The sequence below is a fragment of the Taudactylus pleione genome, unplaced genomic scaffold, assembly GCF_031769625.1.
Source record: "Taudactylus pleione unplaced genomic scaffold, aTauple2 ptg000685l, whole genome shotgun sequence".
Classification (NCBI taxonomy): domain Eukaryota; kingdom Metazoa; phylum Chordata; class Amphibia; order Anura; family Myobatrachidae; genus Taudactylus; species Taudactylus pleione.
Genome location: NW_028285087.1, coordinates 1456757 through 1476188, shown reverse-complemented (window position 1 = coordinate 1476188; position 19432 = coordinate 1456757). Strand labels below are relative to the sequence as shown.

At 48.5% G+C, this 19432-nt stretch overlaps 1 protein-coding gene across 1 annotated transcript in view; it reads left to right on the top strand.

The window, feature by feature from the left end:
- Window positions 1-19432, top strand: part of LOC148477852 (putative DBH-like monooxygenase protein 2) — a 61723-nt gene that overhangs the window by 2800 nt on the left and 39491 nt on the right. Inside the window, exons 2-5 of the mRNA XM_088456067.1 lie at window positions 869-1015; window positions 11756-11911; window positions 16019-16102; window positions 16321-16488. Of these exons, the coding sequence (XP_088312193.1) occupies window positions 869-1015; window positions 11756-11911; window positions 16019-16102; window positions 16321-16488 (555 nt within the window). The remainder of the gene's footprint in view (window positions 1-868; window positions 1016-11755; window positions 11912-16018; window positions 16103-16320; window positions 16489-19432) is intronic.

Below are 19432 nucleotides of genomic sequence, written 5' to 3'. Positions count from 1 at the left end.
CCACATTTTGCCTGTTTTTTCTTAGTGACGTGGTATAACACGCACAAAGGCCCTGATTCAGAGCCGGACGCTCTGACCAGAGCGCTCGCTCTGAATCAGGGCCCTCCTCCATTAAAATGGAGCGTCCTCCTGGACGCTCGTATAGCTGTGGGTCACCACCCACAGCATATACGAGCATCCAAAAAGATGGTCGCGATGGTCTTGACCATCGCGACCATCGGACTTGCAACGGAGCCTCTGCGGTAGGGTCTCCCAGCCACAAGCCCTGGAATGATTTTGGCTCTATCAGAGCCAAAATCACTCCCACTGACATCACTAGTGATGTCAGTGGGGCCAGCTTCAGACGGTAGGCGTTCCCATGGGAACGCCTCCGTCTGGCCGGCACGCCCCCGGCACGCCCACCAAAGGGGGCGTGCTGTCAGTCACCATCGACAGCACGCCCCCTTTGGTGCGAGACCCGGAGCGACAGCTTGGCTGTCGCAGTCCGGGTTTCACGCATGCGCACGACGGAGCTCCCTCTGTCGTGCGCATGCGCAGTGGGGAACATCGACCCACTTGTGAGCGTACTGCCGCTTGCGAGTGGGTCTGAATGACCCCCAAAGTTCTGTTCAAAATAGACACTAATCAGATTTAAGTTATCTACTTAACTGCTGGAAATATTACAGCTGTATTCTGATTGGTTGCCCAGGGTTACGGCACATTCCCGCATATTGTTAATTAAGCCCCTGCCGTACAGTTATGTCTTATCTCAGTTTGAGGATTCTTGAACACTCTGTAAGATATTGATAGTTGGCATTAGGATGTCACAGACGTGCTCATCCCTCCCTCTATCATCCCTCTCTGTTTCTGCCTCTCTAACACAATGCAGGATGCTCACACAGACGACGACTGGCCACCAGTAAAAGACGAGTCACAGGACTATGACCTCATCAAGTTAAGTCGCAACGATACTCATAGCGTTCTGAGGGTTTGGCGTCGATGGTTCACGTGTGACCCTTATGATCTGGAGATTGAAGTAAGTACATGAAAAGTCATAGGGAGTATCTATTAAATGGACTAAACTAACTTTATAATGCAGATAAATCAATCTCCTATTCTATAAGGGAATATCACATTTATAAACAAGTGCCAGAAAAACTGGCTGAAACTAGAGATAAAGTATCTGTCATTTATTATTTTAAGATAAGTTTAAAGACAATGGACCTCATTCAGAGCGATCGCTTGCTGCAAGCGATCGCTCTGAATGAGGGCAGCCACTTACTTTTTTAAGTACTGCCTTCTGGTCGATCGCTAGGCCGTGGGTTACCACCAGGGGCGCCGAGAGGGGGGGGGTACAGATTACCCGGGCCCGGGCTTCCTGAGGGGCCCGGCGGGGGCCCGGGTCCGGCGCCGCTCCCCCCCTCACAGCAGCTCAGCACACAGCGTGTTCTGAGCCGCAGTTGGAGACAGCAGCCACAGCAGTCTCCTATGCCTGTGGGGGGGAGCGATCACACTGATCGTGCCCCCCCTGGCTTTGCGCCAGGCTGAGGGGGCTCAGAGCACCCCCCCTCCCCAGCGCGCAGCCCGGCTTCACGGCGCTGCAAAACTTTTTTTCTCTCGCCAAGGGGGCGTGGCCACACCTCCCGCGATTAGGCCACGCCCCCTATTACCGGGGCCCGCCACGGCTCTTGGCGGGCCTGGTTACCACCCACAGCTCTAGCGACCGACCAAGGTGATGGTCGCGATGGTCATCACCATCGCGACCATCGGGGCTTACGACCAGACCCTAAGGTTGGGTCTGGGTTTCTCGTAAGCCCCAGGGAACTTCCTGCTCTGTTTGAGCAGGAAGTTCCCCACTGACATCATCAATGATGTCAGTGGGGCCGCCCCCAAACGGCAAGCGTTCTGACTGGAACACCTCCGTTTGGCCGGGCACGCTCCCGGCCCGCCCAGCAAACGGGGCGAGCTGTCACTTAACATCGACAGCTCGCCCCGTCTGCTACGAGACCCCTAGCAATGGAGCGCCCGTCGCTAGCCGGGTCTCGCGCATGCGCACGAGGGAGCCGGCTCCGTCGTGCGCATGCTCTGTGGGGACCATCAACCCGGTTTGCAAGTGCATCGGCGCTTGCGACCAGGTCTGAATGAGACCCAATGTGCCATCCTATCCTGCAGCGATGCACAGTTAGATCAAGTATTCATGCACATCATGGCCCGCTACTGTGGAGCTTACAATCTAATTTCCTTTCCACAGGTGCACACACATTCTAGGGTCAATGTAGTCTCCAGCCACAAAGTTCACTCCACATATAGTAACTCTAGTGTCTCACTTGCAGTGTCGCCACGTAAGAAATGTAATACAGGAGGCATGTGGAATGTATACGCTACATCACAGAGCTATACGGTGCTGCAGACACCTTGTGGCACCATATAGATGAAAGATGATTATTTAATCACAGCTCATTCCAGTGCAGACTGTATGCCTTAGCCGGAGACAGAACTATAACTGTCTCCAGGGGGCAATGCTTCTCCATTTACTACAAACAAACGGGTCCTAACTGCACATACAACAGCACACACGTGCTTAGAGATCAAAGTGGGGAGGGGGTTTTTTAAAAGCCTTTTTGCCCCTTCCCCCCTAAAAACAAATATTAAATTCTGCCATAAGGCTGGAGCCATGTGACACTATTTATTTATTCTTTCTGTAGCGCTCCTTCTGCGGTAAATGGGTCCTACTCTGCCTCATAGACATGAAGGAGACCCGTCTGGATTTAGAAAAGAGGGGTCTAAAGATTCTATACCCCTAAGGGGCCTTAGAGGCAGGGGTGTATTAAGAGAGGAAGCGGCCCGTGTGCATTCCCCATCCGGAGCCCCCTCCTCCTCTCTCCCCCGCCGGCAGCGGACTGTCCGGAGCTGTCTAATGCGCATAGGCATCACCAGGAAAATGGCACAGCCGCCATTTTACCTGCAAATTCCCCACTGCGCATGCGCAAAATGCTGGGAAAAGCCGCAGGGGCCATTTTCCAGGCGTTTTGTGCAGGGCTGCGACAGCCGAAGCAGTACTTCGGATTCAGGGGCACGTGTGCAACGCACACCCTGCACACGTTATAAATACGCCCCTGCTCTAAGGATTGGGCAGCAGTAAGAATTGCTGTTACCCATGAACACCCATGCCTCCTGTGCAATAATTCTTCTTTCACTGAGCGGCAGTATAACAAAAAACTGCTGCAAGCTCACAACAATATCCAACAACCATACACCCATACACCCATACACCCATACACCCATACACCCATACACCCATACACCCAGGGCCGGTAGACTTTGCGGAGCTCAGGGCGAAAGTCTCCTTTGGTGCCCTGACCTTGGGGGCGTGGCCTGATTGGGAGAATGGTCATGGGTGAAAAAAAAGACATAAAGGGGTATATTTACTAAGGTGTGGGATTTTAGAAGTGGTTTTGTTGCCCATAGCAACCAATCAGATTCTAGCTATTACCTTCTAGAAGGTGCTAGATAAATGTTAAGTAGAATCTGATTGGTTGCTATGGGCAACAAAACCACTTTTAAAAACCCGCACCTTAGTAAATATACCCCTTAATCTTAATATATAAAAAGAAATGTCCTGACCAGTGGCTAAGTAGGGTATTGGGTGCCCATTGCAAGACGAATAATGGTGCCTCCCCTACTGTGTGCACCAATAAAGTGTGTGTGGCTACATGCCACAAGGGGGTACGGAAAATGGGGGCATGCCAATATGACACACCACTGTTTCTCATCACTCTGGGTACATTCCTTTCCATTCCATATGCACCTTAATGCCCCCATTAGTAGTGCCCCTAATGCAATGCTCACTGTAGAAGTGCCCCTTATGCAGTGTCCCCAATAGCAGTGCCAATTATGCAGTGCCCCTAGTAGTGCCCCTTATGCAGTACCCCTAGTAGTGCCCCTTATATAGTGCTCCAGTAGTTCCCCTTATACAGTGTCCCCAGTAGTTCCCCTTATGCAGTGTCCCCAGTAGTTCCCCTTATGCAGTGTCCCCAGTAGTTCCCCTTATGCAGTACCCCCAGTAGTGCCCCTTATGCAGTACCCCCAGTAGTGCCCCTTATGCAGTACCCCCAGTAGTGCCCCTTATGCAGTACCCCCAGTAGTGCCCCTTATGCAGTACCCCCAGTAGTGCCCCTTATGCAGTACCCCCAGTAGTGCCCCTTATGCAGTACCCCTAGTAGTGCCCCTTATACAGTGCCCCTAGTAGTGCCCCTTATACAGTGCCCCCAGTAGTGTCCCTTATACAGTGCCCCCAGTCATGCCCCTTATACAGTGCCTCCAGTAGTGCCCCATATACAGTGCCCCCAGTCGTGCCCCTTATACAGTGCCCCCAGTCGTGCCCCTTATACAGTGCCCCCAGTCGTGCCCCTTATACAGTGCCCCCAGTCGTGCCCCTTATACAGTGCCCCCAGTCGTGCCCCTTATACAGTGCCCCCAGTAGTGCCCCTTATACAGTGCACCCAGTCATGCACCTTATACAGTGCCTCCAGTAGTGCCGCTTATACAGTGCCCCCAGTAGTGCCCCTTATACAGTGCCCCCAGTCATGCACCTTATACAGTGCCTCCAGTAGTGCCCCTTATACAGTGCCCCCAGTCGTGCACCTTATACAGTGCCTCCAGTCATGCCCCTTATGCAGTACCCCTAGTAGTGCCCCTTATGCAGTACCCCTAGTAGTGCCCCTTATGCAGTACCCCTAGTAGTGCCCCTTATGCAGTACCCCTAGTAGTGCCCCTTATGCAGTACCCCTAGTAGTGCCCCTTATGCAGTACCCCTAGTAGTGCCCCTCATGCAGTACCCCTAGTAGTGCCCCTCATGCAGTACCCCTAGTAGTGCCCCTCATGCAGTACCCCTAGTAGTGCCCCTTATGCAGTACCCCTAGTAGTGCCCCTTATGCAGTACCTCTAGTAGTGCCCCTTTTACAGTTCCCCAGTAGTGCCCCTTATACAGTGCCCCCAACAGTGCCCCTTATACAGTGTCCCCAGTAGTGCCCCTTATACAGTGTCCCCAGTAGTGCCCCTTATACAGTGTCCCCAGTAGTGCCCCTTATACAGTGTCCCCAGTAGTGCCCCTTATACAGTGTCCCCAGTAGTGCCCCTTATACAGTGTCCCCAGTAGTGCCCCTTATACAGTGTCCCCAGTAGTGCCCCTTATACAGTGTCCCCAGTAGTGCCCCTTATACAGTGTCCCCAGTAGTGCCCCTTATACAGTGTCCCCAGTAGTGCCCCTTATACAGTGTCCCCAGTAGTGCCCCTTATACAGTGTCCCCAGTAGTGCCCCTTATACAGTGTCCCCAGTAGTGCCCCTTATACAGTGTCCCCAGTAGTGCCCCTTATACAGTGTCCCCAGTAGTGCCCCTTATACAGTGTCCCCAGTAGTGCCCCTTATACAGTGTCCCCAGTAGTGCCCCTTATACAGTGTCCCCAGTAGTGCCCCTTATACAGTGTCCCCAGTAGTGCCCCTTATACAGTGTCCCCAGTAGTGCCCCTTATACAGTGTCCCCAGTAGTGCCCCTTATACAGTGTCCCCAGTAGTGCCCCTTATACAGTGTCCCCAGTAGTGCCCCTTATACAGTGTCCCCAGTAGTGCCCCTTATACAGTGTCCCCAGTAGTGCCCCTTATACAGTGTCCCCAGTAGTGCCCCTTATACAGTGTCCCCAGTAGTGCCCCTTATACAGTGTCCCCAGTAGTGCCCCTTATACAGTGTCCCCAGTAGTGCCCCTTATACAGTGTCCCCAGTAGTGCCCCTTATACAGTGTCCCCAGTAGTGCCCCTTATACAGTGTCCCCAGTAGTGCCCCTTATACAGTGTCCCCAGTAGTGCCCCTTATACAGTGTCCCCAGTAGTGCCCCTTATACAGTGTCCCCAGTAGTGCCCCTTATACAGTGTCCCCAGTAGTGCCCCTTATACAGTGTCCCCAGTAGTGCCCCTTATACAGTGTCCCCAGTAGTGCCCCTTATACAGTGTCCCCAGTAGTGCCCCTTATACAGTGTCCCCAGTAGTGCCCCTTATACAGTGTCCCCAGTAGTGCCCCTTATACAGTGTCCCCAGTAGTGCCCCTTATACAGTGTCCCCAGTAGTGCCCCTTATACAGTGTCCCCAGTAGTGCCCCTTATACAGTGTCCCCAGTAGTGCCCCTTATACAGTGCCCCCAGTAGTAGTGCACCTTATACAGTGCCTCCAGTAGTAGTGCACCTTATACAGTGCCTCCAGTAGTAGTGCACCTTATACAGTGCCTCCAGTAGTAGTGCACCTTATACAGTGCCTCCAGTAGTAGTGCACCTTACACATAAAACACACAGAGACACACAACACAAAACTATACTTACCCAAATCACCACTCCTGCGCCTGCCAGCGTCTGCTCCTCCCATCCCACTCAGCACTATGGGAGAGACATCATGACGTCTGCGGGACCAAGAAGGCGGAACTCATGAGCGAGCGCCAGCCCTGGGTTCAGCAGCCAATAAGAGTCTGTCTGACTCTTATTGGCTGCTAAAACAAACACACCGCCGCCTGGTAGTACACTCATTGTCAGTGAATGTACTAACAGGCGCCAGCGGCGGTGTGTTAGTTTTAGTGTATAGTACTACTGTTGAACCCGTCGGCACCGTTGGGTTACAATGCGACATGGCCCACGTGCTGCAGGCAGTGGTGTAGCGTGTAGCCGTGTTGCCTGGAGCATGTGCGTGCTACCATCCCCCCCCCTCAATTGTGCCAGGTGGGGGGCGTGTCCAGCATGTAGCAGGAGAATCACAGGGAAAGGAAAAATAAATATTGGGGGCAGTTTAATGGCATGGAGGGCTAGATATATTCCAACCCACTAATGTAATTCCACTAATAAAATATATACAAAAGTAATATAACATTAATATAATCAATATTACATTATACAGTCAGGTCCATAAATATTGGGACATTGACAGAATTTTAAAATATTTTGGCCTCTATTCACCACCACAATGGCTTTGAAATGAAACAAACAAGATGTGCTTTAACTGCAGACTTTCAGATTTAATTTGAGGGTAATTACATCCAAATCAGGTGAACGGTGTAGAAATTACAACGGCTTCTATATGTGCCTCCCACATTTTAAGGGGCCAAAAGTAATGGGACAAACTAAACAATCCTAAATCTAACTTTCACTTTTTAATACTTTGTTGCAAATCCTTTGCAGGCAATTACAGCCTGAAGTCTGGAACGCATAGACATCACCAGACGCTGGGTTTCATCCCTGGTGATGCTCTGCCAGGCCTCTACTGCAAATGTCTTCAGTTCCTACTTGTTCTTGGGGCATTTTCCCTTCAGTTTTGTCTTCATCAAGTGAAATGCATGCTCAATCGGATTCAGGTCAGGGGATTGACTTGGCCATTGCATAACATTCCACTTTTTAGCCTTAAAAAACTCTTTGGTTGCTTTTGCAGTATGCTTCGGGTCATTGTCCATCTGCACTGTGAAGCGCCGTCCAATGAGTTCTGAAGTATTTGACTGAATATGAGCATATAATATTGCCCGAAACACTTCAGAATTCATTCTGCTGCTTTTGTCAGCAGTCACATCATCAATAAATACAAGGGAACCAGTTCCATTGGCAGCCATACATGCCCACGCCATGACACTACCAACACCATGCTTCACTGATGAGGTGGTATGTTTTGGATCATGAGCAGTTCCTTTCCTTCTCTTCTCTTCCCATCACTCTGGTACAAGTTGATCTTTGTCTCATCTGTCCATAGGATGTTGTTCCAGAACTGTAATGGCTTTTTTAGATGTTGTTTGGCAAACTCTAATCTGGTCTTCCTGTTTTTGTGGCTCACCAATGGTTTGCATCTTGTGGTGAACCCTCTATATTCACTCTTGTGATGTCTTCTCTTGATTGTTCACTTTGACACATATACATCTACCTCCTGGAGAGTGTTCTTGATTTGGCCAACTGTTGTGAAGGGGTTTTTCTTCACCGGGGAAATAATTATTTTGTCATCCACCACTGTTGGTTTCCGTGGTCTTCCGGGTCTTTTGGTGTAGTTGAGCTCTCCGGTGTGTTCTTTCTTTTTAAGAATGTTCCAAACAGTTGATTTGGCCACACCTAATGTTTTTGCTATCTCTCTGATGGGTTTGTTTTGATTTTTCAGCCTAATGATGGCTTGCTTCACTGATAGTGACAGCTCTTTGGATCTCATATTGAGAGTTGATAGCAACTGATTCCAAATGCAAATGTCACACCTAGAATCTACTCCAGACCTTTTACCTGCTTAATTGATAATGAAATAATGAGGGAATAGCCCACACCTGTTCAGGAAATAGCTTTTGAGTTGATAGTCCCATTACTTTTGGTCCCTTAAAAAGTGGGAGGCACATATTGAAACTGTTGTAATTCCTACACCGTTCACCCGATTTGGATGTAATTACCCTCAAATTAAATCTGAAAGTCTGCAGTTAAAGCACATCTTGTTTGTTTCATTTCAAAACCATTGTGGTGGTGTATAGAGGCCAAAATATGAAAATTCTGTCAATGTCCCAATATTTATGGACCTGACTGTATGTACTGTATTATATTGCCTCCAATTCAAATTAAGCCACATAACGTGCCCAAAATTCACATGCTACACAATAGTGTCCCCAATTCACATTACGCTACACAGTAGTGTCTTTTATTTGTTACTCCACACTAATGCCTATTATTCATGTTATACCACACAATAGTGCCCCTTATTAACATTATGGTACACAGTAATGCACTCATTGCATGTTATGCCACACAGTAGTGCCCCTTATTCATGTTATGCCACAGTAGTGTTGCTTATACACATTGTGCCATCATTAGCATGTGGCATCAGAGCAGTCAGACGTGACCTCACTAGACTCATCGCACAGGCTCTTCCCAGTGATGCGCGCGCTGCGACCTGGTTTCTCAGCAGCAGCACCCGGCTCAGGCCTCCCTTCAGCAGCATGGACACAGACTCCATGTTCTGTCCTCCTGTGTGACTGATGCTCAATCTGTGCGACCCAGAATGGCTGATGTCAGGACCAGGGTGGGAAGTGGGACCCAGCTCAGTGGAGGCAAAGAGGAGAAGCTGGATGTGATGATGGGACCCTCTTTGTATTTGCCTATGGCTCCAACCCTCCACCCTTCTGCTCAGTCCCAGAGCTGCATTAAGATCCCACAGGGCCCTAGGCAAAATACCGCCTCAGGGTCCTATATTAATGTATATATAATTACATACAGGGTATAACTTCCTCACACAGCTCTCCCACCCTCAATCAGATCTCCCCCCTCACACAGACCCACACACGCAGCTCTTCTTCCTCACTCAGCTCTCCTACCCTCACACACACACACAACGCTCCCCCCTCACACACACAGCTCTTCTCATTCACTGAGATCCCGCCCACAGCTCTCCCCCTCTCACTCAGCTCTCCTACCCACACACACACACAACGCTCCCCCCTCACACACACAGCTCTTCTCATTCACTGAGTTCCCGCCCACAGCTCTCCCCCTCTCACTCAGCTCTCCAACCATACACACACAACGCTCCCCCCTCACACACACAGCTCTTCTCATTCACTGAGATCCCGCCACAGCTCTCCCCCTCTCACTCAGCTCTCCTACCCACACACCCACACACACAACGCTCCCCCTTCACACACACAGCTCTTCTCATTCACTGAGATCCCGCCCACAGCTCTCCCCCTCTCACTCAGCTATCCTACCCACACACACACACAACGCTCCCCCTTCACACACACAGCTCTTCTCATTCACTGAGATCCCGCCCACAGCTCTCCCCCTCTCACTCAGCTCCCCCCCTTCACACAACACCCCATCCCCTCAAACCAAACTGCCTCCCGCCAAACACGCACAGCTCTCCCCACTCAGTCAGATCCCCTCACACACACCACCCCTCCCTCCAAACACATACACAGCACTCCCCCTTCACTCCTCCCCTCTGTCCCCTCCTCACATTCACAGGGCGCAGGAGATCAGACATCCAACAGGGAGCAGATCACCTGCCGAGTCTGAAACACATATAGAGATTAGAGAGATCAGTGCCTCCATACTGGGGCCCACACCATGATCCCTGTCTGGAATGCCCCCTGTTGTATGTCTGCCGGGAAAACCCTGGCTGCAGGACTGAAAGCTCATTGTCTGGGACTCGCCACTACTGCTAAGGACTTAACACTGACTAGGTTTTTTCTTTTTAGAAAATTCACTTGATTTGTATTTGGAAATTGAAAAGTTACCTTAATCTGGATTATAATATGGATACTTCACTTGATTTGCAATTTGGATTTCGAACATGGCAAATACGTTTTTTAATGCTAATGGGGAGATGGCACCTAATACCACGGAACACGGAGAGAGAGAAAAGGCTTAGGGCCTGATTCAGAGCCGGACGCTCTGACCTCGCTCTGAATCAGGGCCCTCCTCCATGAAAATGGAGCATCCTCCTGGACGCTCGTATAGCTGTGGGTGACCACCCACAGCTATAGCGAGCGTCCATGATGATGGTCGCGATGGTCAAAGACCATCGCGACCATCGGGCTTGCGACGGGACCCTGCGGTAGGGTCTCGCTGTCGCAAGCCCAGGAGTGATTTTGGCTCTATCAGAGCCAAAGTCACTCCCACTGACATCATTACTGATGTCAGTGGGGCTGGACTCAGACGGTAGGCGTTCCCATGGGAACGCCTCCGTCTGGCCGCCACGCCCACCAAAGGGGGCATGCTGTCAGTCACCATCGACAGCACGCCCCCTTTGGTGCGAGACCCCGAGCGACGTATTTCTCGTCGCTCGCCGGGTCTCGCGCATGCGCACAACGGAGCTCCCTCCGAACTTTGTTCGCGAGCGGGTCTGAATGACCCCCTTACATTCATTTTAAAAACTAAATTTTTTAAATTGAAACTACCACACTCCTTTACCCCAGAGGCATAAAATTAACATATACATTAATATTATTTGCACCAGTGGAGATGAAAACAAAAGGCCATACTGTATCTAACTAATGTTATGTCCTGAGCTCATTGGTGCAATAAAGCGACACTACAAGGTTCTGCTTCCTAGTGAATGAGAAGACTGCATTCTATAACCACAATTTTATTTATGCATATTGGGCCTGATTCAGTAAGGATCGCTATTGTGATCGCATAAGCGATTATGCACGTGTAGTCTCACTGTGAAGATATGCTAATGATAGCAATCACAATGCCATACACAGCCTAACATAAGGAAGCCCACTTTTACCTTACACACATCCGTAATACTTTGCAAGACTGCGAAACCATCGGTACCATCGCAGCCTCACGCACACTTGCACAAGGTCTGACCTTACTCAGAAATTGCTAACGTCATCGCACGCAGTGGAAGCCCAAGCTGCGTATGGCATTGCAGTGGTTAATTTATGCCTGCCCCAGTAACGGTGTTCAAACGCACTGACACGTCTGCGTTTTGCCGACCACCCCCCCCTGTCACCACCCCCAAATGGCACTTCCTGTCAATCACTCTACGATGGGTCTGCGCAGTCACTGTGATCGCACTCACGGTCACAGTGGAGTGTTCGCGCCCTGCAATGCATGCGCAGAAAGCAACAATCGGCCAAGTGCGTACGTAATCGCAGTTGCGATCGATAGTGAATCAGGGCCATAGTCATGTAGAAGTCCTCACCTGTTGTTCTATGTGGGGATAAAGGGCTCGGTGTAAAGGACATGTGCACAGAGGCGCTGTTGTATCTGTCCCTAGAATGACACGGTGAGGATGATCGTCGTTTATGGAGAGGACCATGGTTTCCAGTTATCTGAGGATCACACATTCAAGAAATCCATCTTTTTCCTGGAGATCCTGCAAGACATTGTATATCCTGATGTGATGATTCCCTACGACTTCAAACTGAATGATGTGAGTACCGGAAATATTCTTCATTCCACAGGGTGTGTGCGGGACACGGTCATCACATCTCAGGGGTCTAGTTACTAAGCAGTGTTAGGAGACAGAGTGAAAAGTGATAAGGTGCCAGCCAATCAGCTCCCAACTGTCATTTTTCAAACACAGTCTGTGAGATGACAGTTAGGAGCTGATTGGCTGGCACCTTATCACTTTTCACTCTGTCTCCTAACACTGCTTAGCAAATAGACCCCTTCAGTGTTTTATACAGTAAGTGTAAAGGATGGACTTTTCTCTAATACAGGTGCCATCAATATTGTATTCACTTCAGTTTAACATATTCGCAATCAGAGGTGAAATATTCACAGTACAGTTAGTGTAACTGCAAAGCGGCTCAAACTGAAAATATTCACCCAAAGTAATCTCCTTGCAGACCTGAAAATTCTGTCTGACATTTATATTTAGATGTGTCTGTACCGTACAAACAAACGGGATGTAGTTAAGATCCCAGCGGTCTGGATGCCGTTGCACAGAATGCTGGCGCCGGAATCCCTACACCGGTCAGAATCCCGACTGCTAACATCCCGACCGCTGACATCCCGACCATAAGTATTAAAGTTAGGGGGAATTAGGGTTAGGGGTTAGGGTTAGGCATCAGGGGAAGGGCTAGGCTGCTGGGGGGGAGGGTTAGGTTTATACTGTGGGGGGGTTAGGTCTAGGCTGTGGAGAGGGAGGGTTCGGTATAGCAGTAGGCTTAGAGTTAGCCTGCTTACAGGTAGGTGTCTGCATTGTAACCCAGTCGGGATGCTGGCGTTGGGATTCTGAGCACAGGATCCCTCTCTGGTGGGCTGAAGGACGACGCCCATCGTAGCCTTTTAGGACAAAATGTGAGAAGATAACAGGGCACTGTCAGAAGGGAATGCTGCATCTGTGTGGGCAGTAAGGTGGTGCCACAAAAATAAGTGGTTCACAAAAATAATAATTGAGTATTGGTCCTTATGCTGGGCATACACTATACAATTATCTATCAGATATCTGTCCAGTCTGGCTGGTTGGAATGAAAATCTGGTAGTGTATGGGAGCAAATGATAACTGACCATCTGCTCATGAACACTGTAAAACAGATAAAAATGGTCGTTCAGACATATTAGTTAAAGAAACATATTTAACCAATTTGAACAATCGTTTTTGTCCATCTTCATGTGTTTGGGACCATATGGTCGAATCTCATTAGCTCCCAAACACTACCAGGTTTTCATTCCAACCAGCCAGATTGGACAGATATCTGACAGATAATTGTACAGTGTATGCCCAGCATTAGATGTAGCAGTGATCAAGTCAATCACCATGTCACGATCCGAAGCTGGAATTCCTCTGAAGAGGACAGAGAGGCGGGGGGTTAGGATGGCTAGGAGATAGCGAGGGAAGTGACATTGCTAGAGTCCTCAATAAAGGTCAGTCCCAGGTGTTGGCTAGACCTAGCCAGAGGAGCAGAGTCTAACCCACTCTGTGGTCTTCACCAGTGGCCCCTCCAATTGGGATGTGGGATTGGCGCACCGAGTGAGCAGGTCACGGCCCTCTGTCTAGGGACCTGGGAGAGATGAGGAGACTAGGAAATGTCACTGTAATAATGAGTGGAGTGATTTACTGGTATGCACTAGGTAATTCGGAAGATCTGGACGCCGGATAGTTTGAAGACATTTGTAGATCCAGTCACCGAATACAAGTGACCGTGCAGGGAACTTAGATGAGGGTGAATTAACTTATTACTCTGGAGATAGATTCAGGATACGGGAAGCAATCGGGAAGCCGACTGCCTAAATACCGGCAGCCGGCTTCCCGACTGTCTAATCCCGGCATGGGTGAAATGCCGGGCGTCTAGATGTAGACGCCCACATTTCCCCGACGCCGGGAGACCGGCGCCCGACATCACGATCGTAGTGATGCCGGGCGCCGCGAGCAGACAGCCGAGGGGGGGAGGGTTAGGTTTAGGGCTCCCGGGGGGGACTTAGGGTTAGGCTCCCGGGAGGGTTAGGGTTAGGCTAGGGGGAGGGAGGGTTAGGGTTAGGCACCCCTGGGGGGGACTTAGAGTTAGGCACCCCCCCGGGGGACTTAGGTTTAGGCAGCGGGGAAGGGGGTGGTTAGGGTTAGGCACTTAGAGGGAGATTAGGGTTAGGCACTTGGGGGGGAAGTTAGGGTTAGGCACTTAGAGGGGGGATTAGGGTTAGGCACTTGGGGGGGAAGTTAGGGTTAGGCACTTAGAGGGGGGATTAGGGTTAGGCACTTGGGGGGGAAGTTAGGGTTAGGCACCCCTAAGGAGGGTTAGGGTTAGGGGGGTTAGGTTAGGTTAGCAGATACTTACCTAGCCACGATCGGCATTTCCAGCGCTGTCGGGCTTCCGCTGCTTCGCACTCTGCTTCTGTCGGGCTCCCGCTGACGGGAATCGAACCGCTGACCGTGGCCGGCGGTATATCATACCCATTCCCAGGATACAAGTAGCTGTGCAAGGAAAACAAGTTGCTGGTGAATATACTTGTTACACTGTAGAATAATCATGGAAGATAATAACTGCAGGGAACTAAGCAGTAGAAATGAGCCTTGAACTTTGGTAATCAGCTAAACAGCTGAGACAAGTAACACAGAAATTCAGCCATAGAGCTGACCTGCAATCCAGCAATCAGCTAGGAACTTCTCAAGGTGCGTACACACGGGACGATGCTCCCTGAACGAACATCGTACCGTGTGTCCCCGGTAGTTTGTGCTCAGTGTCGTTATCGAGAACGATTTTGTTCAGTGCCGGGCTCCCTCCCTCATCCCTGAACATGTAAAATAGTCAGGTTGGACAGGAGGTTTGGACGATGAAGGAAAACTACAAACGGGAGCGCACATTTGTAGTTTTCGTTCATCATTATGCCTCAGAAACTGAATGATTTTGTGAACGATTTGTCATTAACGACAAATCGTTCAGAAAATCGTCCCATGTGTATGCACCATTACAGTGGTAATCAGTTTAGCAGCTGAAACTTGAAACACAGGGAATTAGCAGAGAGAGCTGTGAGAGCTGCTACATATAATGCATGTAGGTAAACTTGATGTAATGTGGATCCAGTCACAGAATATGATAACTGTAGGGAAGTCTAACACACGGAAAGCTACTGAAGCTAGTGTTTGAGACCAGTACAGGTGGAGACACAGGAAACTTAGCAAATGAGGCAGAGCTGGATAAACACAAGAGGAAAAACTGAGGCAAGGTTTGAGGTTTAAACAAAAATAAGTCACTAGGAATCCAGACGTGGATATGCTCAGGAAGGCACAGGAGACGGATACACAAGCTGGCTCCAATGGTGTTAAAGATCCAGACGCAGACTAGCTGTGAGATACATTGAAAAGTAACCTAGAGCCTGGAACAAATACTGGCATCTTAGTCACAGGGAAAGCGAAGTTGAACAGCAGTTTCCTGTTCCTGGAGTCAGACTTCAATACCCTTAGGTAGCTTGTCATTGGATCAGAGGATCAGTTGAGTGACTGCAGGACTACCATTGGGACTAGTCAGGTGATATGGACCATCATGGCTGCCCCCATGCCTGGCGCCCCGGAAACCAGGACGGACACACACGGATGCCCTAGCAGACCCCGTTGAGAATACTCAGTCACCACTCACCTCCACTCCCAGTGACTGAACACCTAAGTCCAAGGACGCCGGCGCGGAGGGGAGTAGCGGTTAATCCCAGGCCACATCCTGACAGACCACCTCTGTGAAGTGTTGGGACTGGCATCTGACTTAGGAGGATCCAGTAAGGTTAGGACAGGATTAGTGTAGGGCAACCTCTGAAGGAGATCGGGGGGGCATGAGAGCTGAGATAGATATAGAACAGAATGCTTGAATAAGAATGAAAATATACCGGTGGAGAGAGAGATTACAAGCCATGGTAGAGGCGAGAGATTGATAGTAGGTTTGCTTGCCATGTCCAGCTCACTGTGGGAAGAGCAGTAGATTGCAGTATATTCAGTCTTCTGCGAATCGTCATGGAGGAAGATATAGAAAATAAGCAGGTGCTTCACATGATTTCAAGCTCCTGGCGACAAACTCATGAAATGTTCTTCTTTCATTTTCCCTACTAGTTTCCGATTCCAGAACAAGATACAACCTATGCATGCACGTTCCTGCCCATGCCCAGGGTATCTAGCAAACATCATATTATAAGGGTAAGTCTGTCTCGTGCCAAACCCCACCCCCCACCCCCCGAAATATGTCTTTATATTGCTGCACCTTTCCGTCATGGCATTTCTCTCTATATTCCCTTTTCTTGCATGTCCTGCATCTCTTGTTAGATTGACAATCCCTCTATATTCAATTTCATCCCTTTTTCTATCACGTCCGGTGTTAACCCCTGCAATGTACCATGTTTTTGTACCTGACGCAGTACGAGCCCATTATTGATGAAGATGCTGCTGACATAGTACATCACATCCTAATATACGCTTGTGACAACTCCCTGAACTTCACATTTGAGGTTGGAGACTGCTACGGTTCTGATGTCAGATACGCAAAGTGTATGAATTCCATGTTTGGTACTGCAGTAGGAGGAGAGGTGAGCAGAATAGAGAATATGTTTATGAGTCTCCGAAAATGTCTGAGACTTCCACTTATCATAGTTCCTCAGACCCATCTCCTGTTTTTGCAAATACAAATCTTTGACTTGGATCTGAATGAATGTTTGTGTTTTGGTTTTGATTTAAAAAAAAACTCTCACGTGTTGTTTTTGGATCTGTATTTTTTTTCTCAAAATTGATAAAATACAACAAAAAATCCTGTAATTTGGGCCTGTTTTTAGTCCTAAATTATTTTTAACTTTAATAACATAAAGTCCATCAATTTCCAGTAAATTTTGGCCACCGCACAGGTCACAAGATTGTTCACCAATATTGTCCAAAGTCTGGCTGGCTAAACAGAGCAGAGCAGTGGCACAAACACACGGCAGTTTTAAAAACTATAACACATCTATGAAACATTGCCACACAGCAGTGGCAAACAGGATGGCAGTTTAATAATCTATACGACCCCATAGAAACCAAGAATATTTTAATTAATCAAGAACTAGATCAGAGGCCTGAGGGCACTGCAGGTAAATAGAGATGGACTATGTATGTAGTGGAAGCCAGGTAAATAAATAAGGGATTGATTAGTTAGTTAATTTAATTGTTTGATTTACAAAGAAAATGTATGAGGGAGGGAGGGTAGTATGGCCAGCAGGTCAGCCTCTTAATATGACCTAATGTGACGTGTTCTCTAAGCCTTGTCGATAATCCTTGGCTATTAACATTGTATTATTATTTGTATTTATTTTTTAAATGTATAGTAATGTATTAGAGCAATAACTAATAAAAATATTTGTCTATGCAAAAAAGATAATCCCCAATGTCTCTGAAAAATACAGTCCATTATGAAAGGATAAGTGGTGCAAAATGGAATTGTCCCTCCCACCCACTCTTATGTTGGATATTAAAAAGGACATTTACAGTTTAACAAACCAAGCACTTCAGTGACAGAGACTGACACTTTGTGTATCCGATGTCCTTGGTTTGTTTGGGCCCCCACAAAACAATTTTTTGGAAGGACTACCTCTGATCATTAAGGAGGAGGTTGATGATGAGGGTGTTGGTGGTGGAGAATGTGTTGGTCCAAACTGCTGGAAGCTGATACTGGACTTATTATTATTTTACAAATTATTATAATTTTTTTTAAATAAATTGCACGAACCCGCTGCAAATGACATAACAGGGAGGAGGTGCCTAGATGGTTAAATTCCCTATGTCTACTAACTTTGGCCTCACGAATGGTACAGATGCCTTCACAAATAATGTCAGGATTTGGGTAAAAATAAGTCCACAGGTGGCTTTTCAGGTCTTATGCCCAGACATGACAATGGTTTTCTTTTTATCATGAGCAAGAACTGCTGCAACTGGTGGATGACTTACATAAACAACATCGTCATCATCAACATCCTCATCACCATCCTCCTTCGAGTCAGATAGTACACATATACCCCCCTCATCCTCCTGTTGCACTTCCTCTGCACTATCATCCTCAATTTCTATTATTTTACCATCTTTACTTGCGCTGCTCATCCCTACAGTGGCAGAGGGTGCAGGCATGGTGGAAGGAGACTTCTCCTCGAGTACAAAATCAGAAAAGTCAGGCTCACACATGGCATTCGTGGACACTCTAAGGGGTATATTTACTAAAGTGCAGGTTTTTAGAATTGGAGGTGTTGTCCATAGCAACCAATGAGATTCTACTTATCATGTATCTAGCACCTTCTAGAAGATAATAGATAGAATATGATTGGTTGCCAAGAGCAACCCTCCACTTCTAAAAACCCATAAATATACCCCTTACTCTCTAATCTTTGAATAAATATAATCACTTAGTTACACTGTTACCAATCATTACTTGCATGGAAATGTCAATGGGAGCACTTCAACTTCTACAGAGGGAGTGCTGTGGCCATTGCTGGCGTCCCAGCTTAGATGGTAAGCAGCCCATAATTACCCAGTCTGTGCCGTGAGGCGCTAAACAGGTATCATGCTGTTATTACCGTGCATGCAGGCACGGAGAGGTAAGGTAGTAATCCTATGTACTAAAATGCTGGAATAGCTGTAAGGTCTGGCAGGCTGTTAGTAATGCAGCATCGTTTGCATACAGAGGGTAGTGCCTGGATCCTATGTGGAATAAAGCCGATGGTAACTGCAAACATGCCGGTGTATAGCGCAGGAAAGGATAACGTGGTGCAGTGATGACATCAAAGCGTTTCGCCTCCCTGATGCTGGAGACTTTCTCCCGGAGAAATAAATATGTATTTTGAACTATTCTTGAGCCTTGCTGTTTCTTGGGGAGCAGACTTGTTGAATGTTTATTTTATTTAGCATTGTCACTAGCACAGTGCATTCTGGACCTCATTCAGAGCCGGATGCTATTTGCGCTCGCTCGTTCAGAAAAAGGGGCTGGCTATTTAAATTGAGTGCTCGCTCTTTGCGGTCTGTTGACGCCTCTATGTCTGAGCAAGCGTCCAAAACATGCGCTCGCTATTTTGTAAAGACGCCCCTTGGCCGCTCGCATCATACGTCATCTCCGCTATTTATTTGATTAATCGAGTACATCGAAAGGCGTATGAACTGCTCGCTATTCTTGTGGTAGCATTTTCCTACTGCAATCATGCGAGCAGTTCAGGCTAAAAGACAACCAAGTGACGTGGTCGATGACGCTGCTTTGTTAATTATGCACTCCCTTAAAACGCCCGTTTTGACCGTTTGGCACGCCTGCGTTCGGATCTCCACTCCCCGTTTTCAAGCATCTTCCCCTGTTACCACCCACAAACGCCTCATCCTGTCACTCAAATTAGCAGGCACTCGCTGTTTTGCGAGCACACGATTTCCGACCGCACTGACTGGTTGGCGCATGCGCATTACGACTCATACGCATGCGCAGATGTGCGAACATCGCTCGGAGCGAGCGAGCGGCCGCTTACGAGCGGC